The sequence below is a fragment of the Daldinia childiae genome, assembly GCF_008694065.1.
Source record: "Daldinia childiae strain JS-1345 chromosome Unknown Scaffold1, whole genome shotgun sequence".
Lineage (NCBI taxonomy): Eukaryota > Fungi > Ascomycota > Sordariomycetes > Xylariales > Hypoxylaceae > Daldinia > Daldinia childiae.
In genome coordinates this window covers 790,985-812,868 of record NW_022984642.1, presented here as the reverse complement: position 1 = coordinate 812,868, position 21,884 = coordinate 790,985, and the positions used below count along the sequence as shown (strand labels likewise).

Genomic DNA, 21,884 nt, shown 5'->3' with positions numbered 1-21,884 from the left:
GATAGTTAGACCCTAACTGGGCTATGCTTGCCAACAATGTCCTTGCTGCACACGTGGATGGATGGCTGATGCAATGGCTGTAATTTTCTAAATACGGCGTCGGATGTTGGTTTGGTTCTTTATAGGAGCTTCTAAATCAACTACGGGTCCCGAAAATAGGGAGACGTCATGGCCGGTAGCGTGTAAGGGACGGTAGTTGATTTGATCGAACACTGGTGCATTTTATCTATAGGCCACACTCCAACTCTTCCTATACGCTGTACTTGTGTAAGTATGCTATTTTAGGTAGTTATTCAATGCTGCGAATGACCTCTGGGGGCCGAACACGTTGGACCTAAAGCCAACAATGGGGTAACAGTCGAAGTTTTTATTTATTTGCTTGCCAATGGGTCTAAAATGCGCCTTGGAATTGGTCTATAACTTGTTGACCCATGGTCCTGCGTCTTCCGCCTTCGGCATCCGCTTGGCCCTGTGCGCCGCTTGTCGCGGCTGTAGATCCGTTTTCACCCTCGAGTCTCCTACGCAACCCTTCGAACTCCTGACTCCTTCTCTGTGTTCGCATCCCTACGACCCAGCCAGGTAATCGCCATCGTATTAGTGATCGTGGTAAAACTTCCATTCTCCACGTGAGGCCCAACATCCATCCAACCAACGCGCCGAGGAGAGATCCAGGCCACTGAAAGAGAGCTAGTTGAAATGCGAGGAGATATCGATATGATTTGTCAGAGAACGTAATGCCTTGTGCCTGATCGTCTGTTGAAGTGGATGCTGATGTTGCTATCTTATATTTATATATCGGCGGGATCATCGCATGGTACTGGGCTAAGACTGCAAATATTATAGGTGTAGGCCCGGCAGGGAGGTAGTTGAAAAGCCCTAGCGTAAGTGGTCTTAGAAAGAGAGCCAAAACTGCGGGGGCCAACCAGCTCGTGAATAATGATGTGACGAAAATGAATGTCTATAATATACCCGTCGTTAGCTAGATACCTAGGCAGATACACCAATACGGTAATAAGGAATTACTCTTACAGCAAATTTCCTAGATCCCCACATCCTCTCAACTGCTCTCATGTTGTATAGAGTCATGGCAGCAAATAGTACCTCGGTCGAATTGGTGTAGCAGAGCTGATAAATGAGAGCCCTCCATATCTGGTGAAACTGCCAAAGGTGTAAGTCGACTAGGATATAGAAGTAGTGCTTGATATCAAGTAGGCTGACGCCTATTGATATTCCAATAAGTCCGTAGACAAGACTACGCGTCACCGGCGCATTCGTAAAGGACATGATATCAACTCGAGGTCCCGCGACAGCTACCGGCGCATCGTATATCGTTCGTTAATAGGCTAAGGTAACATAGGTAGTTTAGATTGATGTTATTGATACTGTTGTACACGATCTTAATTAGGTATTGTCCAAGTATAAGCACGAAGATACAGAAAGCGATGTCATTTGAAGCATTAACTTCTTTCTCACACTAGGGATCGCTCGGCAAGAATTGGACATGTGTACTAATAGATGGTAGGTACCTGCGTATCTTAAATAATCCTAGTCGGGCATCTTTAACTCAAGTTTATGGGGCAATTGTTTTAACGGCTATTATGGTTTGTTACATATATCCGTCTACCCAACACTGTATACCGACACTATGAGGTAAATGACAGGGTCTAGGATGATAGGTAGCTGAAATTCAATTCCATCTAAACTTATCGATAGGCTTCGTAGCTCTTGCTAAGCCTCAAACGTTGTCAATCATATGAACATTCCACCTAGCATTTACGACTTCAATTCGTAACGACTAATAGCCACCATTGTCGTCATCATCCTATAATGCAAAATACGTAGCTTTCCTTGAATCATTTTCTACGTTTGTTTATTCACTATCAATTCAACCATGTCCGACCTCTACCTCTCGCATGTTAGGAACTGGATTCTGAAGTCTCCGCCGGCAGAATGGGTTATTAAAAGTGGCCGAGAGCTGCTTATAGGTACATTGAAACAAGGTCCGATACCACAGCATGTCGCTTTCGAGATGGACGGAAATAGGCGTTTCGCCAAGAATCACAAGATCGAAACTATAGAAGGCCATCACCTAGGATTTGAGGCCCTAGCGAGGGTGCTCGAGATTTGCTACAAGTGTGGCGTCAAGGTGGTTACCGTATATGCATTCAGTATCGAAAACTTCAATCGACCTAGGCACGAGGTTAGTGGTCTAATGGCAATGGCCAAAGTTAAGTTGGAACAGCTTGTTCAGCATGGCGAGCTTCTCGACCGGTATGGTGCTGGTATCCGGGTATTAGGAGAGCGTGATTTAATACCGGACGATGTGTTGCCCTACGTCGACCGAGCCATCGAGATGACAAAACATAATAAAGAGTGAGTAGCTTCCTACGGATATGCTCGGGGAGGTGGTTGCTAACGATATATCACAGTGCCGTACTCAATATATGTTTCCCTTACACCTCAAGGGCCGAAATGACCAGTGCTATAAAAGCTACGGTAGATGAATACACGACATCACCTCGATCAACGAACACACCATTCTCACAGTCGCGAATCACACAGAAGATAAGATCTAACAAGTCGAAAAGGTCGGACTCTTCTTCCCCTATGGACTCTTCCCCAGATGAAAATGGCGTATCGGACATTGACGATTCTATGTCTTCGACTACCGCATTAGATCCGGATTCGCCCCCTCTACAGTCAACACTAGTGAAGCCTACCAGGTTCAAGAACCCGGAAAGTATCACAACTGAGACTATCAATAGTCACACCTATACCGCCGAGTGCCCACCCTTGGACATGTTCATCCGTACTAGTGGTGTTACGAGATTGAGCGACTTCATGTTATGGCAATGTCATGAGAATACCCAGATATTCTTTATGAAGTGTCTGTGGCCCGAGTTCGATTTATGGCACTTTATTCCCATACTTTTAGAATGGCAATGGCGACAAAAGAAGCTAACGGAGAAAGAGGGTTCGCGGAAATGAGTAGACGAACGATGCAACATACCCCTTGTATTGGCGTTGAGGCGTACTCGTTCGAGATCATTTTGTTAGAGCCGGCGATGTGCACTTGCAAGCGGTTGAATTTTAGTGTAGGATAAGTAATATACTGTAGGAAATAGTTTTGCCGCGCAATGATCGCTTAAAGTATACTTAGGTAACTACTTCGTGTAGTTATATACTATTATAACATGTAGGCTGGTACCATATTTAACATTACCTACCTATACAATCGTAGGGACTAATTGAATCTATTTTTATTTTTGTTTTATACTAAGTTCTAGTTTGCAGATCCCATAAATATACTATTATACCAGTTCCGTCTAGCAAAAGCTTATATGAATGTGCATTATGTACATAGTATATTGCACGGTAAAACGCGGGTTAGGTAACATGCTCGTGAATGGATGTACCGAGGCTTGTATGAGGTAGGGACTGCAGACGAAGAGCGGAGCCAAAGTCTTGGCTGTTGAAGTCATTGTTTTTCTTATCTTATCAACCAGTGCACGGATTAATTATCGGATCAACGGTCGTTTGTTTTTCTGTGCTCTCTGGTTACAGCTACCCAATCAAGCCAATCGAAATGCCGCTTCCGTGTGTAGTACAGGCATGTACAAGCCCACATTACCAGAAGGTGGTTTCCCGCCGATAGAAACCCGCGCGCAAATGGGGACTTAGCAACTGGGCTCAGCGGTGCAGAGTGCTACTTTCTACTTTCTGGGCCGACTCAATTATTAAATCTCATCCATCCGGTTGTTCACCTCATCTTCGCAGTTTTGCGCCTCCCCCCTTCTATGAAGCTCTACTCGCATTATCCTTCATATTGCTTCTATTAGTATCCTTCTATTTTTATACTCAAAATGACATAAACTTCATTTATTGAAGCTTGTCAACTTAGTTCCTTCGCAAAGTCTCCGAACCTCTCCAACAAGAAATCTACTTCCCGTTTTCTCGCGTCTCCTATCTCGACTAGACCTACTATTTAAACCAGTCTGAGAAACCAAGATGAAGACTGCGAAGCTACCTCAAGCGGACGCTGGTCCCTCCTCAAATAGAAGAGCTCAACCTGTTCGCCAAACCCGAGCAAATCCCCCGCGAACGTCGTCTGGTATAGCCCGCACTTTCGCTGGCAGAGATTCGCTCGGAGGCGGCCATAGTCACGATCAACCTATCGAGGTTTTCCCCGCAATTACATACTTCACCGATTCTATAACGTCGCTCCCTAAAGATCTCGTCCGACATTTCACCCTTTTAAAAGAAGTCGACGCAAAGATATTTGCTCCCGAAGAAACCCTCTTCCAACTTGTCGACGCCGTTCTCAAGTCGAGCCCCTCCGAACCTAGGAACACTAATGATGCATCCGGTAGCATCGTCACCGCCTCGACGCCAATGAGCGCCCAGAATAGCTCAAGCGGGTTCGCTGCGAATGGCAATACTAGATCGATCGACGATAACTACAGCTCTACGGTATTTAACCCGAGTAATCTCCCGCGACGGCAGCTATTTCATCAAACCGCCCTCAAAGTTCAGGAAATGCTAGTGTCCTTAGAAGAGAAAAACCATGTCATATCGACTGCGAACGAGGCGCTATCTAAACAACTAGCTCGGATCAATGACGTCTGGCCGCACCTCGAGGGTGAGTTCAGCGACGAAGCTAAATGGGGCAGCACTACACACTGGGCCTATCCAGAGAACAGGATCAATCGAGCAAACCAAGCTGAGCGATCGCGCCGAGATGGGGCAGCTACTATTACAGCTGCGGCCCAGCAGCTTGCAGAAGAAGCTGCAGCACGAAGTGACGCGAGAAAACAAGCCATCATAGCCAAGAAAGGGCTTAAGAATCAACACCAAGACTCGGATGTAGATGACCATGAGAACAAACATAAGGGAGAACCGACAAAAAAGGCATCTAATAACCACGGCAGTAAGGCTCGAAAAGCCGCAGAAACGGCCGCGCCTGTTGGACTGGGTATTACTTCAGGCACTGTTGCGAACATTCCCAACGGCAATCCTCCATCTAAGAGACGAAAAGTGGAAGCAAATAAGCCAGCTAATGGGGGGCAGCCAATGGAACGCGCAATGAGCTCTGTCTTCGGCAATGGAACGAAGCCCAAAAACTCGAGCCCCAGGGCAACACCTGCACCTGAACCGCCTAAGAAGCGCAAAGCTCTTCCTACTGTAAACGGTACCTCGAAAAAGAGGTGAGCATACCTCCTCCTACCTACTTCTACTACCTATACTTGAAGTATTTCAGTTTATTAACTTGGAGATTCTCCCCTAGCAAAACGACTACCGCAGCCGCCGTGCTTTCTCCTTCCATCGCAGCATCTCCAATCCAACCAAATTTCGATCCCAAAGCCGCTTCCCGCGGTTCACCTGCGCCTTCCACAACCTCAGCACGCCCCGCATCGTCTCGAGCGAGACAAAACTCGATACAATCCACTGTAGAAAATGGTCGGCAGCGACCTACTTCATCTGCCTCAAACAGGCCAAACGGTGTCACGGCTACAACTCCAGAGCTTACGGTGGCGCATAACGGCATTCGTCCCCCAGCTGATACTAAGCAAAGCAAAGAAACCGTAGCAACTGTGAAGGTCGAGGCTACTAGGGAAGAAGCGGTCCTTACCATCGCCAGTACTAGTACCGCCACTACAAGTAACAAGGCCATACCCAAAGGTGACGATGCGGAACCTAAAGGGGATCCTACACAAACCCCATTAACGGTATCCACACCTGTTGTCACCACCAAGAGTGGACGAGCCAGTAAGCCGTCAACGCCAGCATTGGGATCATTTCCAGACCCTCCACCACGATCTCGGTCATCACGAAATGCGTCGACTACCAACGGGAAGAGGAGCCATAAGAAAGGCGCAGCCCAGCAACTCGCAGCTCGGCTCGCGAATGCAGATGCGAACGGTAGTATACAAGGCGACGACGACGCTGATGTTGATGCTGACGAGCCACTGTACTGTTATTGCAATGGTGTCAGTTATGGTGAGATGGTCGCATGCGATGCCGATGATTGTGAACGAGAGTGGTTCCATCTCGATTGTGTCGGCCTAAAAGCAGCCCCGCCGTCGAATAGTAAGTTTATCAAATGTTCCCAATATCAGGGGTATATCAGCTAACAGTTTTCTTAGTGAAATGGTATTGCGATAATTGCAAGGATCGCATGAGAGCCGGGAAGAAAGTAAATGGCAGATGATTTGCTCCTTTGCTGCGTGTTTGCTTCAATAGGTATACCAAGCGTCTACTTAGAAATCATGGAGTTCACGGTGTTCATTGAGCCACACGATAGTCGGCATTTAACAGGGCATTTTGGGGTTGAGGATACAACAAGACCTCATGTATATTGGCGTCTCGGGACTTGAAACCTCTGGGAGGGAGTACCTAAATCGCCTAGGTACCTAATCATTGCTTTGGGGGGGCTGCTTATTAGGTAAAGGCTTGATATGGTGCTGATGAGTTGCTCCTAGCCCGGAGTATGTTTTGGGGAAATTTATCATGCCAATGGAAACGTGGGTTAGATAGATATTGGCGTTTCTGTACATTGTTCAGACTCCTAGAGTTACTCGGCTGGGAACATACATTGACATTATTGTGAGCTCTACATATATGTAAATCATTAGTAAGACTCCCTGAGAAAACAAACCTACTCGAAAATATTTTACCACTTCCGAATTATATCATGTTAATATTCTTCTATTTTTTGTCTAACAACTCTGTGTCTAGGTCAAAGAGTTAGCACCGTCTATCTAATATTTTTACTTCTGCTACCTTGGGTACTTCTACACATGGTATATATCTACATATCTAATACTTGTTTCTTTATCCACTTTGATGTACCTTTTACCTAACTCTTACGCTTAGTTACAAGGAATAAGTTTAGGTAAGTTTAGGTAACATTTCGTGTCGGTAGGTTTCCCTTAGAAACCGGAATATGAGCCGCAATGTTAGACATGGAGTAAACTATATGCAAAGTGATTGGCCGTCCGAAATTTACCAACAAGACGTGAGGCTATTTCCCCGCAAACAAATATGCATACTATGCATCATCTAGCTAAGTGCTGCAGGTCCAGCACATATCAACGGCTTAGCTAGATCGGCACACCCGGTCTCTGCAGGCAAGGGGTAAGCATCAAACGTTGCATGGTAAAGGAGGCTAATACCTAATAATAACACCTACCGAGGACTTTTTAAAAATTGCATGTTTATTCCTAAAGCGTCTGATTTGTCCTGAATGACTCTTTTCATTTCTCTTCTTTGGCCACGTGAACTTGGTTGCACATGGCCCAACAGAACTAGTTGTGTTTAAGGAACTAAATCCACGATATATCATCGGGTTGAGCCGGCTAAGACTGAAACTAAAGGCGGTCAAAGACTCCGTAAAGGGGTGATATTCTAATACTATATCCTCTTCTCCTTATTTTCGACTGGAATGCTTAAAACAGATCGTCATGATTATTAAACAGCTTTGAATAATGGTTAAAGGAAGTAAGAAACGAAAGCATATGATTAGGAGGCACAAGACCCAAAGTCAGTAGTCACTCGCCATATCTTAAGATGACGACAAAGCACTTCGAATATGTGTGTAGTAAGACGATGCAATTTCAGGTCTGCGATATCGCAGCTATATGGAGCTCGGATCAAACATTGTAAATGAAATTTCCAAGTAGGAAACAAGCAGATCATACTCATAACTCATACGGTAGTATTTCATCAGCCGCCACCATTTTCAAATACTACCTACCTCAAAAATTGCTTTAGTATACGAGATGAATCCGTGTTCTATTAGAGGTCAAGTACAAGTAAGGCAAGTACATGCAGTACTACCTATGATATACGTACATTTAGCAGGTATAGGAAGTACCGCGTAAATTGTATAATTGAATCCGGGGAAAGGAGAAGGAACGGGAACGTCTTAACGCCAATTAGCCAAGAATATTAACGACAAACCACGCAGCGTCGTAGTAACGTACGCAGCCCACGGACGGGGCCACGGAACTAAACTTTCGCTAGACTCGGCTAGCTTTGATTTATTTTTTTTAACTAGTAACTACCTGTAGTCAGTCCCCATAACAAAACTGAGGAAAGCCAGCCTTTCGTTCCGGAAGCTCCAGAAAAAACTTGACCTTCCCTTCTGCTAGTTTCCCCAGAGTTTAAAAAAAAATTTCCACATCGCGATGACGATATTGCCCCGTAACAATAGGCCTAGGTCGTCTGACATTCTCATTACCAAATAAGTATCTAAGCGGAGCTCATGGCCAAGGCGCTTTCGGATTTCGCACCATTTGCCGCCAGTCTCGAAGGCAACAAGCGTTGGTGGGTTTGGCTCAGGTGACAAAGAAGAATCCATCTCTATGCCATTCTTTTATTTCCATTACCCAATTTATGGTCAATGGAATCATGGGAGGTTTTGCTCGTACCATTTCTAGCCACCTGCGGACCCTTCGTTCGCGAGTTGTTGCTACTAGGTACATCCCCTAATAAATTAGACGGTGAAGGACAAACAAGATCCAGACTCTTATTAGACGGTTCAGATTGGTTTTATTTTTTACTATTGATATTGGCAGACCAGGAAAGAAACAGACTGGAAGAATAATCTATACACGTGAAACCTGGTAGCTTCCTACTTGGTGTTTCTCATACTCTATACTTACGTATGAAGAACTGATAAACTCCCCCCCCCCCTTTAGCTTTTTTCTCCCGACCTCCAAACACCGACGACGACAACGCCCCGTTTCTTTACGTAGCCCGGTAAACGAGGGGGATCCAAAAGAAACAATTCGCGTACCACAGGTTCATTTAATAACTACCTAACCTACATATTTACTATACTTATAAGTGATTCCGGCGGCAAACCCATCTCATCAATCCTTCCCCGCATTGCGCCAACGAATCCTGTTACCTAAGAAATCGGCGTTTTGACTAACAGAAAAGCCCATCCGGGTTACCTGGACCTACTTTGCATCCTCTGGTGTCTTTGGTGAAACCTGGCGCCCTGGCCGGTTCCCTTGGAGGACGGTTAACAACCGTGCCGTGTCCTACCGGAGAAGGAAGAAAAGGAAAAAAAAGTGACATTGCGCTATTGATACCACATCTTGCATCGCTCGCCTGCGCGACTGCAACCCTAGCTCATCTTCCGATTATGGATCGAACAATCACCTCCTCTCCTGTTGGACGACACCCAAGCAAGAGGCATATTTCCAGTAAACTTAGTCAAAGCCCTACTCCTAGCCTGCGTGACACTATGGATCCTCTCGAAACCACAACTCCGCCGGACAAATCTCTTCGGTCCTCTTTCTCTTCCGTCCGGGAGGCCGACTCAGATTTAGCTCAGAACTTTACTTCTACTAAGATATCGTCTTATTCTAAGTTGGCAGAAGAAGCTGAAGAAGCCGTCGACGACTTGCCCTCGCCTCCGGAAATGGCCACGCAGACCCAGTTCATTCCTCCCGTGACTCAACCGAATAGTAGGCTGCACGGCTGTTGGTTCCCAGCTGTCGCCGCCGAGGGCTTCCAAGGCTGGAAGCAGATAGGTGTGAGGGGGAGACAAGCCAGCAAGAGTTATGGGGATTTGCAAGCTTTGAAAATCGTGTGGTCTCCGGCACCTCCAATCAAGAGGAAGGACCCCGAAAGGCCCTCTCCAGGACAGTCCACTATCGAGAAGTTGCCCGCGGAGATACTTGGTAAGTCGAAAGGAACGCTGTCATGATGACTGGAGTAAACATCTTACAAATTAATTTGGAAAATAGGTCAGATCATTGATCACCTTGTCCTCGATGTCCCACCTAATGGAGTTTCCGCTCGAAACGTGGATCTTATGTCCTTGTTGCTGACGTCGAAAACGTTGCACTCTGCAACGTTGAATGCGCTCTACAAGAACATCACCATTCCGCACTCGAGAATTTTCCGAAAGTTCTTGTCCCACATTGCACAGAACAAAGAACTGGGGACTATTGTGCGACGGCTGGACTTTAGCCACTTTAACCCCACCACGCTCTTTGCGACGGCAAGCGAGCGAGCTACTACCCGCAACTTGACACCCGAGACTCTGATGCAATGCTTAGAGCTGACTCCTTTCCTTCGTGAATTCTTAGCGCAGGAGTATATCGAAGACGAGATCGACGCCGACGTCTTGCGGAAGGTATTTTTCGGGCTCGAGAGGTTACAGGGTATCGACTTCTGCGGCTGTTCGTCGACTCACTTCAAGAACGCCTTCCAGTCGATCCTCCTGTCCGATTGGCCGGAAGCGCTTTCGATTTCTCGGCTGTCTCTTCACAAATGTATTACTTTGCCTTCGTCCGTGTATGAGACGTTGCTCCCTCGACTGGGGAACTTGACTCATCTGGACCTCGCAGGAACTCGAGTTACGAACGAGGCACTTCTGTCGATTCCTCACAATGCCAAGATCACGCACCTAAACTTGTCTAAATGCAAGCTCCTAACAGCTGACGTTGTCATCAACTTCATTGCAAACCACCCCGCAGTTAAAGAATTAGTGGTTTTGAGTCTTGGAGTAGACGCACGGAGCCACCAGCTTCTAGATGAGGATGATCTGAGCAAGCTGATACCAGTTCTTCCCCAGAGCTTACGTTCGCTAAGCTTGAAGGGTAGCAAAATGGCTGCGTCACACATTGACTTACTTCGTCCATTAACGAAGCACTTAGAAGAGCTTGCGTTGGGTCGGAGGTTGAAGATCACTGATATCGATCGTCTCTTTGTACCCGACGAGAGCAACGATGATAACATAGATGAGGAGTTGGAATGGATTCCACACTCGCTGAAATATTTGGATCTCTCCGACTACACGGCAACAGAACTCGACCTCATTACTATGTTCGGTCGAAATACGTCAATTATGAAGAAATTCTCAACGCCACTAGAGGTGATTGAGGTTACGGATGATTTATACGCCCGATTAGCAAAGTCACCGGTTGTAAAACAGCTTGGATGGACAGTTACGGAGAATGGTAGTCGGGCCTGGCTTGTACGCGTCCACAGCCCCGAGGATGGACCCAGGGACTCCGGACTTCGATCTTGGAAGATGGGCGCCTCATTTTGGGGTATGCGCAAAATACCTATCGCCTGCGCCGAGGTTGGTGGCATGTACGGTTCATACATGTTCAAGCGAAAGCTATAACGGGATAAGCGGGCGCGCGACGACCTCAACTCTTGCCTCTACTCTCATCTCTTCTTACCAATATTGCCTGGGTTTATACTTATTGGATGGGCGGAGCTTAGACTTGTTGAGTATTTGATTAGATTATTAGCATAGCGACATGGTGCATCGGTTGGATTGACGATTCACGAACGAGCTATGATACGAAAAGTTGGTCGTTATCACATATGCTTTCTATAGGACAAGGATGGCGGAAAGGCGATTATTGCATAATAATTCTAGCGTGTAGCGTTTTGTATGTTAGATTCTTTACTGCTACTACTGTTATTATTTTAATATATTATAATTGCATTTTTAATAAGAGTATTGGTCTGTTGAGGTGGTTGGAAGTGAAGAGATAACAGATCTGAATTAGTTATGTAGTTATGTACTTAAACTATGGAGGTTTGCTGACTAACATTGTATAGGTTGTGGACTCCACCTATAAAAATTATCAAGTAGGTACCTAGCTGCTGCTTAATAGTGAAGTTGCCTCTTAAATGCATACGTCAAGGTCATCCCCTGATTAAAACGATACTTCACATCACTTCTGAAATATTAGACCAGTGAGGCTCAACCGCTCAAATCGACCCTCATCTAATACGCGCAATACAAGACCTGAAAATAAGGAAAGGAAAATCAAATCACGATGTATGCGCTCACTTTAACAGCGGAATTAAACGGGTATGCAGTTTTGGAAACGAACTTTTACTGTTTTCCATTTCGGCTGATAAGGAGGACTATGTTAATACAGGGTTACCAACCTCCGACCCAAGGACACTGCTGAAAGTCCGTTTTGGTATACCTTCACGGTCCAGTGTACCTCGTGTCGGGAGACCCACGGGAAGCCAGTCGCTGTTAGCAGATTTGTGAGAACATTCCATCATCATCATTAAACTTACACCCTAACTAGTTATATGAGGGAAACTAATTTTGGTTTATTTTATTTTATTCATAGGAGACCAACGAGTTAAGCGGAAGTAGGGGAGAGGCGAACTTCGTATGGAAGTGCAAGAATTGCAAGGTTGGTTCCCGTCGGAACGAATAATTACTCGCTTCGTTACTTTTATGACGGAGGCACATTGTTCTCTAACTAGTTATACGACGTCTAGCGAGAATCCTCTTGCTCGATCAAGACGGCGCCTAAGCCCTACGCGCAAGGCGAGCCGCCTAAGCAGCAGTCCGTCATCGAGTTCGACTGCCGCGGGTTGGAGTTTACGGATTTCAGTCCCGAGGTAAGCGGAATGAATATATATTTATCTTTCCGAGTGGGCTTACTTTGGCTAACTTTTCTAAACCTGATGCAGGGGGAATGGCTGGCGGATGGCATCGAGTCGAATACAAAGTTCGAGGGAGTTGAGCTGCAGGATGGTGAGTGGTACGAGTATGATGAGAAGGCCGGAGATGAAGTTAGTATTAAGGATTTGAAGTGGGAGATTAAGAGAGCTTGAAAGGGGTTGTTTTAGATGTGTAGGTTGTTGAGTCTTAAGAAACCTATATGAATTAACTCTGGTGAAGACATGCCCAACTCCTTAATATGAAATTGCAGTCAAATTCACAAGGAAGATATATACAATTCCGACTCTTATGTTTGTAAGTCGTTCAAAAATCCATCTATCTTCCAGTTCTTTATCTTATCATCTTCAAGATTGAGTGCGGGGCAGAAATACTGCGTACCCCGATATATATATACACATATCTTTAACTGCAAACACCCCCATTTAATCAATTAAACTGGGGTTTAAGCATTAAACAAAGCTCAAAAATTCCATGTACATTAATTTAGGTACATTTTCATTACAAGCCTTCACTCAAAGCTTCCCGCGAGTTTGGACGCGCCCCAAACATACATTTATCTATCTACAACCACCACCCACGAACCTCACAAAATTCTTTTTACCATGAGTGTAAGCTGCCTACCTTCAAGCTCCCCCATATTCCCCTTATCCTCCTACATATAATAACTAACACAAAAACCTACGCATAGTTCGTACCCATTAACCCGCGGCCCATGCTGCAAGACCTGTACGTTTTTCCCAACCAACCAATCCACCTTTTCCCCTTCGGAACTTCAGAGATTAATGGATGGATGAGGTTGAACTGAACTGGACTGGACTAACACCGCAAACAGCGTCAACAAGGACATCGTCGTGCGCCTAAAGTGGGGCGAAACCGAGTACCACGGCCGCCTCGTCAGCTCCGACAGCTACATGAACATCCAACTGACCAACGCGCAAGAGTTCATCGACCAGAAGTTCACCAGCGACCTGGGGCAAATCTTGATCCGGTGCGTGCCCCCTTTCTTTTCTTTTCTTTTTTTTCCCCCACTCTCTCCCTCTCTCTTCTCCCCTCTTCAAAACCAGCCGGGGAAAACAGACTGCGGACTGGGCTGACATGTACCAGATGTAATAACGTGCTATGGATCAAGGCCGCCGACAGCGGCGATAGCGGCGACGTCAAGATGGGCGGATAGACGGGCGTTGGGGGCAACGGTCGGATGAAAGGCGGCAGATATATACCCCGGTTGAAGTACAGTACGGTACGGTACCGGTACCTTGGGAGAAGCAGGTCAAGTAAAGATGCACCAGGCAGATCTCGACAGCAGGAGATGTTGCCTATATACGGGCAGTCTGGCTGCTTGGCCAGGAGTACAAAACAATCATAAAGGAAAGGGTTTTACGTCTTGGGTTATGCTGGTCCTTTTTTTTTTCATTCGTCGCGAAGGCGTAGAGCCTACTCGACTCGCTAACTTAGTGATCCTAATCCTTTATAGAGCTTCGTGAGAAGAGAAGTACCACAAAATACAACAGCTTTCCCCCGATGTGTTTCCTATCGCTTTGGCTGTCGCTTTGTAGAGCAATTATTTCCCTAGTGTCTTATCCTGTAACCAGTTGACGTCCTTACCGCCCTTTCTATGTATAGGAGAATCACAAGAGACAGGCCACTTTGCGGCTGCTGCACATATCCGAACCCCCAACCTTGACCCTCTGGGTCGGGCCAACCCACATGAACGCCTCGACTATCCATTCGTACCATACCTTTGCGTCGTCAGTCTGTCGCCACATGCTGACTTCCAACTCAGTGTCCGGCGGGAAATAGAGTGGTTGCTAAGAACGATTAGTCAGTATATCCGTAACTATAAGAGGTTGATAGATAAATGTACCTTGAGCGGGAAGAAGATCGGAAACCAAGATATCATATCCTTGCTCTTCCGATCGATCATATCCGGCAGCGTACTCAGCTCGATCTTTTCCGGAATCACCTCTCCGTGCTCCCGCTCTTCTCCTGTCCCATCCGCAGCTCCACTAGGCGCGTACAGCACTGACTCGAAGTAACCCGCGAGTCCATGTATGACGCCGCGGGTACGGCACACGAAGGTGAGGTGGCAATGTCGCGTGTTGTGGTCGTTGGCGCCGACCGCGCCGGCCATGCTACCCCCACCACCTCCTGCCACGCCACCCGCACGCCGGGCCTCCATTGCGTCCATCGTTGCCTGCGGCAGTGGGTGCGCGAACTCCCACGCCTGCTGGAATCGCGGTCTATCAGGTACTCGCTCCGCGACAAAGTCCAGCGCGAACAGTCGTACCACCCACGGCGTGTCGAAAGCATCGCTCGATGGGGACGAGGCAGCCCGCTGCTTGATGTCTGCATGGATACGAGGCGTCGAGATAGGGCTTACATGCGCTGTGTACGATGCTGGGATTGAAATGCCGACTTGCGGTGCCAGCACGTGTTGAATGCCGTCCAGACACTCGGGGCTTAGCTCGTTGTCGCCGAACGAGCCTAGGAGCTCAGATACCAATATGTCGACTTTGCCGTAGACGGGGCCGGTGGAGGAAGATGAATCGGAGAGCAATGGTCCCTTCCACGCACGCATATCCGTCTTGACGACGGTGACACGACCATCCCATTCCCGCTGGTTTTGCCGTAGTAGGTATACGTAGGCGTTAGGGTTCTTCTCAACAGCCCAGACGCGCACAGGAACGCCAGTGGATTGACTAGCTCTCAGAGCACGGGTGACAAGCGGTCCACGACCAGACCCAGCAACCGCTATAACGACCTCACCGCCAGGAGAAGATGTGGGCTTGCCCTCCGCGGCCCAATCCCTGAGCGCGGCTGCGATTGCTATCTCATATTGGAAATACTTGACCGGGTCGCCCTCAAATACCTCGTACGTGACGGACTCGAGGTTGTCCGAGAGCGGTTGCAAGGGTGACTGCAGCCAATCCTGAAAGTTGGACAAGGTGTTTTGCTCCAGGTCACTAAGAGACTCCTGCTGCCTCTCGAGGTGTCGGAGATAGGCGGAGTAGGCGTTCTGCCCTTGGGACTTGATTTTTTCATTGGCACTTGCAGTTTGTTGTGCGGCGGCCTCGGTGAGAGTCGGGAATTCAGCCGACGTTATCTCTTTAGGATGAGGATCTGCTTGCAATTCTGGGCCGACGTCGCAGAGGAGAAAGTAGGGGGCATTTTTTAAGCGCATGTAAGTGAAGATCATGTCTTGGTGGTAGCGGCTTAGGGAAGGATGGCCGGCCTTGTTCGTCTGGAATGTCTGGGGGCTGAATGTCAAGTATTGAAGGGGTTCGGAGAACCACCTCGTCTGCAGCTGCTTCTCTGGAAGGACTCGCGGAATTTTGAGCGCTTCATATTCCTCCAGTCAGCACTATTATACTTATAATGATCCCGTGATAAAGGGTAGATGATATTATTTAATGTAGAAGGTAGCTTAAGCTGTACTTACCAACAAAGAGCCTAGTATCATACTCGCAAACAGAACGGATGATATGCCAAGAATCCCAAGAACTGAAGAGATCTATTTTCTGTCCAGCAACAGATGTTTGGTCTGGATTGCTATCTAGCACAGATAGAAGTGGCACTCGCTCTTCCAGACTTGGCTCGCGATACATAGGAATGTGGATGATGATGCTGACTCGAGTACCGATGGAAAATGCTTCTTGGATAGCTCGAGCATACTGTGCAATACCTTGGCCATTACCTGTATTGACCGAGTCTTCTCTGGGCCCAGGGATTATAATGCTCCTCGCCCCGCAGAAATTAGCATAAGAAACTTCGAGGTTTAGTACCTGCCTCGAAATGCTAGAGATAACATGGTTGGGAGAGCACAAATCTATCCAAGGACTAGAGTAGGCGACAAGCCCGCTCGTATAGGTGCCCGGAAAGAGGGTGGTATCCTCGGTGGTCAACGGAGGTACCACGGGATCGAGAATAGAGCCAGCTTTCTCATTGTATCTAGCATCTGATAGACTAGCTTTGACCAACTCCACGACACGCTGATGAAAATTCTCATTTGTAATCGGGGTTGTGACGAAGCTGAACTGTAAATATATAAGCCTTATTGTATATTCGCATAGTTATATTATAAATACTGGTTACTTACACCAGCATTCAAGACTTGGCCATATTGTAAATCGGTCAAGGTCTCCAATCTTGTCGAATCATGCTGGCCAATGTAAAATGTTGGGCGGATCTCGTTGTAGTCGTCGGACTCCTGATCCATCTGGTCCATATATTCTTGCGACATGCTGAAATAACTTTATTCGCCTATATCCTTTCGGCGTATTGAACCACTGAGAGACCCCTGTCAATACGCAGATACTTTGGAGAAGTACTAATCGTAGTCTGCTGGTAGCACCTTAAGGTAAAGCGAGAGGGTTTTAATGATGTATGAATATTTGATTTGTGTCAAGAATCCATCACGACATGAAGTAATAGAGCTTCAGGATGATTGGGAAATATAAACCTGTTGGGAAGGCTCAGTTTTACCTAAAGAAAATACCTAAAGGAAAAATGCATCCCAATATACATATTTCTAGTGTGTGGTATGATTGGTGTATCAAACGGTTTCGGTCTACTTAAATTATGTACAAGGAGAAAAAAAAAAGGTGATAATATTAAAGAAGGCCCAATGAATTCATTGGCCCGGTGGCAGTTAGCCCCGATATATAATAGTAATGCCTAAAACTACGTAGTAGATAGGGTAGCTTAAGTTTAACGATATTTCAAAATAACAGTGTTGTCAGGTTAGGTACTATATGCATGATATATAAGATGGTGTCTTAGATTAAGTGCGATGGAGTTTATGAAGTTTCTGTAAATAAATCTACTTGGGGTACCTATGGTGACTCCCGTCCTTCGCTGAGTTTTTTGATAAGATAATTAAAGACGGTTGGGTGCTGTAGGCAGATGCCCGCATATTGGAAGGTACATATTATGAGCGTGTAGAAGTTAAATATCTTATCGATCATGTGATTAAGCCCTCTAGATTCGATACATTAATAGTACATCTATCTATCGCAATGTACCCGCTACATACACGTCTAGGTACCTACTTCGCACTTAAGCATTTAGACGCGCCTAGAATTCACCCCACCTTCAAAGCTCTTAATAATTACATACGACAGCCCCTCTAGTAAGTTGCTCCTAGTTGAAGGAAGCAACTACTTCTAATTTCCTACAAAATGAATAGGCGCATGGTTCGTTTCTCTACATTCTTAAAACACAAGACTCTCAATATACTAACCGTCTGTTTTCCTACGTTAGCTTACCAAAGAGGATGAAGCGGCCGGCGATGAAGTCGAGGTGCGCCGCGAGGACCAGGACAAGATCAACAAGTTCAGTCGTCTACATCAACGTGAATTAAACCTAGAGGACGAGCTGAAGGCCAAGAATGTACGGGAAATGAACCATTTGACCGGATGAATGCGGCGCATGTACTGACGGAGAGCATTGCATCGTATAGAAGGAGAAGGAAGAACTCGACGATATCTCCACTGAACTCGAGCTTGCAGATGAAGACGACACTGTGCCGTAAGGATCCCCGGCCTAAGTGTCTAAACTCGAGGATGTTATATAAGAGTTTTGGTGCAATTTAGGTTAAGACGTAACTAACAGTTAACCTGACTATTAGTTATAAAATTGGCGATGCTTTTTTCCACCTACCGCTTCCACAGGCACAAGAATTGCTAGCCTCGTCAACTACAAGAGTGGAGGAAGAGGTATCGGTACTTGAAGACAAGATCGGTGGGCTAAAGGACGAGATGACGCAGCTGAAGGTTGAGCTTTACGCACGATTTGGGCGTAGTATCAACCTCGAGACCTAGGAGTACCGGCCAGCCGTTGCATGAACGAACTGGTACCAGGATTATATGGCATCTTAGAGGGTTCAGTTGGAAGTTGAATTATCTACCTGTTACTCAGGCAAGTCTCACGGTGGCCGCATTGTGCCGACTAAATTCTCGGTGCTGAGTCTCTGGCATGGACAGAGATATGAACTAACTGTCCTCAAGTAAACCTTCACGATACCTAAATGATAACGGAGGTCTAGACAGTAATTACCTGTTACGAGTCTACGTAGACTATACGGTCCTAGGTCCCACAAGCTCCTAGCTCCGCTACGTGAAGTGTAGCAAAATCCATAATCTTAACCTATTATCCTATTACTCCAGGTACTTAAGATATACAAGCCGCTCCAACTATGCTCAAGGATGGAGTTAATATTTAGTATTTATTAAAATTTGTATGATTTGGGTAAGTTGTGATTGGGTTATATATTTAACTGTATACAGCCACGATTCGAATTCAGCAGTAAGGAAAGTAATGTTATTATTATCACAAAGAACCATCAATCTATATTAAGGCACATAAAGGATCCCTTCTTTATATACGGAATTCAGGAGTACATCCAGTCCTTCGAGCGAAAATGTTTAAATTCTTAGGTATCTTACCAAGCTAAGCATATATCTTGTGTGAGACAGCCAGTCACTCAAGTCCTATTCAAAATCCGATGAAAAAACGTCCGATTCAGATTGACTCATATCAAGGCATCAGATGTAGGTAAGGTAGTTACTAACACGACATACTTCCACGTTACCCTATACACAAGGGCGTGTTCTTACACGGCAGTCACGATATGACTTGTTGAAGAACACTAACAGAATGAGTCTGTTGTTTTGTTCCTGTTTTAGCACATCCACATCTTCTCCGAGTAGTACTTATATGCCGCAAAGTCCGGCTTCTGGAGTATTGCTTGATCATACGAACTATACATAACACAAAACACACATCAGATACTACTTACACCACTTATCATAAGCATTTTCATATCATCAATAACAATGTCTTCCGCAGAAGCCACAGTCGGAGCATCTTCGCGAGGTCCTTCCTACCGAGAAAAGCTAAATAATGTAGGGAACATCACGCCTCTTAACGCACCTTTGATATCGTGGGGTGGGCAGCGCGGCAGATCACCCACAGAGTATCTAAAGAATTACAAGACATCCTACACGATCCCTTTCGGCTACGAAGTCGCAACATGGCGACAGAAATTCTTCGGCGGGGGGGATATGATGTTGCCGTTTTCTTTCCGGACAGAGCCCGAAATCAAGCCCTCTAAGCCTAATGAGGCAACTATAGTACTCCTATTCTACCCGCGCCCCGATGAAGACAACGCAAGACCGATTCATAGATCCAAATCGTACCTTCGACGGATAGACCGGATTGCCAGAATGGGAGAACAGACCATCATCTATGTACCACCGGAGTTGAAGTCCGCCGTCCAAGGCATGCGCGGTGATCATTACTGGCACGTTATCGATGATTACCCGACGATTTGGGACATGCCCAACAATGCGTATCAGAAGGAGAACTTTGCGACCAAGCAGCCGGAACTCTTCGAGCAGTTCGATGGGTACACGGAGGCGGACGGGGACTTGAGGCCCGAGCCGCGGTACAATCGTGCGCACCACAGCGCCGTGTGCAATGCGAAGGCATTCATCATGTATGATGCTATCATGCGCAACCCATTCGGCTCGGATGACTGGATGTACGTAGATGCCGGGTTCCTCTTTGACGATGGCCCCCAGGACGACGAGGGCACGCCCTGGGGCGATCTATTCCGCGCTGGCCTCGACGCAGACAAGTTCGAGCGCGCCATCAGCATGTCCCGCGACACGGGGGTAGTTATGGGCGAGTACTCGCATCGACACGGTCATCCCGACGCCGAGGACGAGTGCTTCACCAACCCCAAAAGATCATGGCGCGCACGACAATTCATCGCACAGGTGTACGTCGGCAACTCGCTCGGCATGCTAAACTACAGCGTCCGTTTCATGCAGACGGTCGACGATATGGACGCAAACGGCTTCTATACGGGGCGCGAGGAGCTCGTAGTCCCGTTCGTCGCGCTGCGGTACCCGAATACGGTCTTCTCGGTGCCGTACTTCCGACTTCCGCCGAACCTGGACTACCAGTGGCAGTTCCCGATGAAGTTCGTGTTCTCCAAGGTTGGAGGCCGGGAGTCTGTCCCGCCTATTGTTGATCCCATTTCGACTCTGTACTGCAAGGGGTATACCCCGAGACGGCCGAATATGCGGGCTGGGGGGATTTATGAGGACCCGAGGAAGGATGACGAGGAAGAGTAGACTTGAAGATGGTGATTTTGCGTTTTGAATGGCTAGCGTTGTAGGATAGATAGAACATTTATTAAATAAAACAATAAAAAAAATAAAAAAAAGGGGTTGCCCCCGATAATACTCTGTTTGCTAAAGTTTGATGTTACAAAGACTTAGATGTAAAGAGCATGGTAAGCTAAACTGGTATCTCTAGGTGTCGTGTATATCAGCTAGGCAGTACACTCTGGCAGTCACACGTGAAAACTCAAGTTGACAAAGAATTGATTTAACGTATATTGTCCTTGGCTACATTATACGATACCGTATTACTATATCCTCTCCTCCTTTCAGAATATCGTCTTCCCGCAAGAGGATCCGGCTGCGGTTCTAGGCCTCAGGATCTTGCGTCGCTTACTTGCCGCATTGTCCGGATACGAACTGGAAGGACAGCTCGTTAGGGGGGAGCTGTAGTCCGCAACGACCGTCGGCTCGGCAGAAACCATCAAATTGTCCGTCGGTACACGCTTGACCTTCGACTGAGGCCTGGTTACCGTTGTCTTCATCGTCGGTATCGCTGTCGAGGCCGTCATCGCTGTCACCCGCGACACTGTCGTCATCAATGCCGTCATCAGTACCGTCGTCGGTAGCAGCGTCATCGTCGACGCCATTGTTCTTACGGCCGAAAAAGTCATCAAACGCTCCCCCGGTGCTGTCGGCTACACCACATTGTCCAGAAACGAACTGGAAGGATAGCTCGTTCGGGGGAAGATTCAATCCGCAACGGCCATCGGCTCGGCATGTGCCGTCAAATCTACCGTCGGTGCATGCCTGACCCTCAACGGATGATGCTTGACGTGTTGTTAAGGGCACTGTCAGGGGTTAGCCGATGCGGTTCTTCCGTAAGGTGAGGTTATAGAAATTAGACTTACCTGCGGCAGCGTTGCTGGCGAGGAGGCTGGCAAGAAAAAGGGAGGCGGCGGTGAGCTGCATTTTGAAGAATTTGTAGGGTGATTTGGTGAAAGGTGGGGAATGGGTGAAGAGATTAAGAATATGAATAATACGGTATTGTGAAGATGTGACCGGCACAAAGAAGAACTGAAAGGCTGTTGAACTAGATATCGAAACGCAGCTGAGGAATTCCAACTCGAAAACTTGGAGAATTCATGGCTAGATATAGGCACCTTATTCACTGAGGCTGCCGGCCTGGCGGATATCGGCACTCATCAACGATACCGCTCTGGTGAGGCTAAAACGCAACCCCTTCCCCTTTCAGCCCCTCAGTAGCCGACGTTGAGAACAGTTGGGAGCGATGG

At 46.9% G+C, this 21,884-nt stretch overlaps 10 protein-coding genes across 11 annotated transcripts; 7 read left to right on the top strand and 3 right to left on the bottom strand.

The window, feature by feature from the left end:
- Positions 1-391: 391 nt before the first annotated feature.
- On the bottom strand, positions 392-1,284 carry GL218_00193 (DSC E3 ubiquitin ligase complex subunit 2; the record flags this gene model as incomplete). Its single annotated transcript, XM_033576605.1, has 2 exons — positions 392-958; positions 1,030-1,284. 2 exons carry the CDS (start codon positions 1,282-1,284, stop codon positions 392-394), a joined length of 822 nt encoding a protein of 273 aa, XP_033441385.1.
- A 607-nt stretch (positions 1,285-1,891) lies between these two features.
- GL218_00192 (Dehydrodolichyl diphosphate syntase complex subunit SPAC4D7.04c) lies at positions 1,892-2,988 on the top strand (the record flags this gene model as incomplete). Its single annotated transcript, XM_033576604.1, has 2 exons — positions 1,892-2,373; positions 2,430-2,988. 2 exons carry the CDS (start codon positions 1,892-1,894, stop codon positions 2,986-2,988), a joined length of 1,041 nt encoding a protein of 346 aa, XP_033441384.1.
- Positions 2,989-4,008: 1,020 nt separating this feature from the next.
- On the top strand, positions 4,009-6,208 carry GL218_00191 (Transcriptional regulatory protein PHO23; the record flags this gene model as incomplete). The annotated part of the gene is made up of 3 exons (XM_033576603.1): positions 4,009-5,204; positions 5,258-6,087; positions 6,144-6,208. The coding sequence occupies 3 exons, from the start codon at positions 4,009-4,011 to the stop codon at positions 6,206-6,208; spliced, it is 2,091 nt and encodes a 696-aa protein (XP_033441387.1).
- A 3,045-nt stretch (positions 6,209-9,253) lies between these two features.
- Positions 9,254-11,146, top strand: GL218_00190 (F-box protein; the record flags this gene model as incomplete). The annotated part of the gene is made up of 2 exons (XM_033576602.1): positions 9,254-9,692; positions 9,759-11,146. 2 exons carry the CDS (start codon positions 9,254-9,256, stop codon positions 11,144-11,146), a joined length of 1,827 nt encoding a protein of 608 aa, XP_033441386.1.
- A 667-nt stretch (positions 11,147-11,813) lies between these two features.
- Positions 11,814-12,615, top strand: GL218_00189 (UPF0587 protein C2D10.03c; the record flags this gene model as incomplete). Of its 2 annotated transcripts, XM_033576600.1 has the most annotated exons (5): positions 11,814-11,848; positions 11,919-12,033; positions 12,123-12,188; positions 12,277-12,399; positions 12,472-12,615. In XM_033576600.1, 5 exons carry the CDS (start codon positions 11,814-11,816, stop codon positions 12,613-12,615), a joined length of 483 nt encoding a protein of 160 aa, XP_033441889.1. The 2 variants fall into 2 exon arrangements, with proteins under 2 accessions (XP_033441889.1, XP_033441890.1); XM_033576601.1 differs by lacking the exon at positions 12,123-12,188.
- A 450-nt stretch (positions 12,616-13,065) lies between these two features.
- Positions 13,066-13,637, top strand: GL218_00188 (putative small nuclear ribonucleoprotein F; the record flags this gene model as incomplete). The annotated part of the gene is made up of 4 exons (XM_033576599.1): positions 13,066-13,071; positions 13,152-13,189; positions 13,296-13,451; positions 13,568-13,637. The coding sequence occupies 4 exons, from the start codon at positions 13,066-13,068 to the stop codon at positions 13,635-13,637; spliced, it is 270 nt and encodes an 89-aa protein (XP_033441891.1).
- A 454-nt stretch (positions 13,638-14,091) lies between these two features.
- On the bottom strand, positions 14,092-16,703 carry GL218_00187 (Protein arginine N-methyltransferase skb1; the record flags this gene model as incomplete). The annotated part of the gene is made up of 4 exons (XM_033576598.1): positions 14,092-14,271; positions 14,328-15,802; positions 15,903-16,497; positions 16,560-16,703. The coding sequence occupies 4 exons, from the start codon at positions 16,701-16,703 to the stop codon at positions 14,092-14,094; spliced, it is 2,394 nt and encodes a 797-aa protein (XP_033441883.1).
- Positions 16,704-17,640: 937 nt separating this feature from the next.
- Positions 17,641-18,282, top strand: GL218_00186 (Prefoldin subunit 4; the record flags this gene model as incomplete). Its single annotated transcript, XM_033576597.1, has 4 exons — positions 17,641-17,655; positions 17,723-17,851; positions 17,922-17,989; positions 18,090-18,282. The coding sequence occupies 4 exons, from the start codon at positions 17,641-17,643 to the stop codon at positions 18,280-18,282; spliced, it is 405 nt and encodes a 134-aa protein (XP_033441884.1).
- A 1,014-nt stretch (positions 18,283-19,296) lies between these two features.
- Positions 19,297-20,601, top strand: GL218_00185 (uncharacterized protein; the record flags this gene model as incomplete). The annotated part of the gene is made up of 1 exon (XM_033576596.1): positions 19,297-20,601. One exon carries the CDS (start codon positions 19,297-19,299, stop codon positions 20,599-20,601), a length of 1,305 nt encoding a protein of 434 aa, XP_033441881.1.
- A 381-nt stretch (positions 20,602-20,982) lies between these two features.
- On the bottom strand, positions 20,983-21,561 carry GL218_00184 (uncharacterized protein; the record flags this gene model as incomplete). Its single annotated transcript, XM_033576595.1, has 2 exons — positions 20,983-21,440; positions 21,501-21,561. 2 exons carry the CDS (start codon positions 21,559-21,561, stop codon positions 20,983-20,985), a joined length of 519 nt encoding a protein of 172 aa, XP_033441882.1.
- Positions 21,562-21,884: the final 323 nt, after the last annotated feature.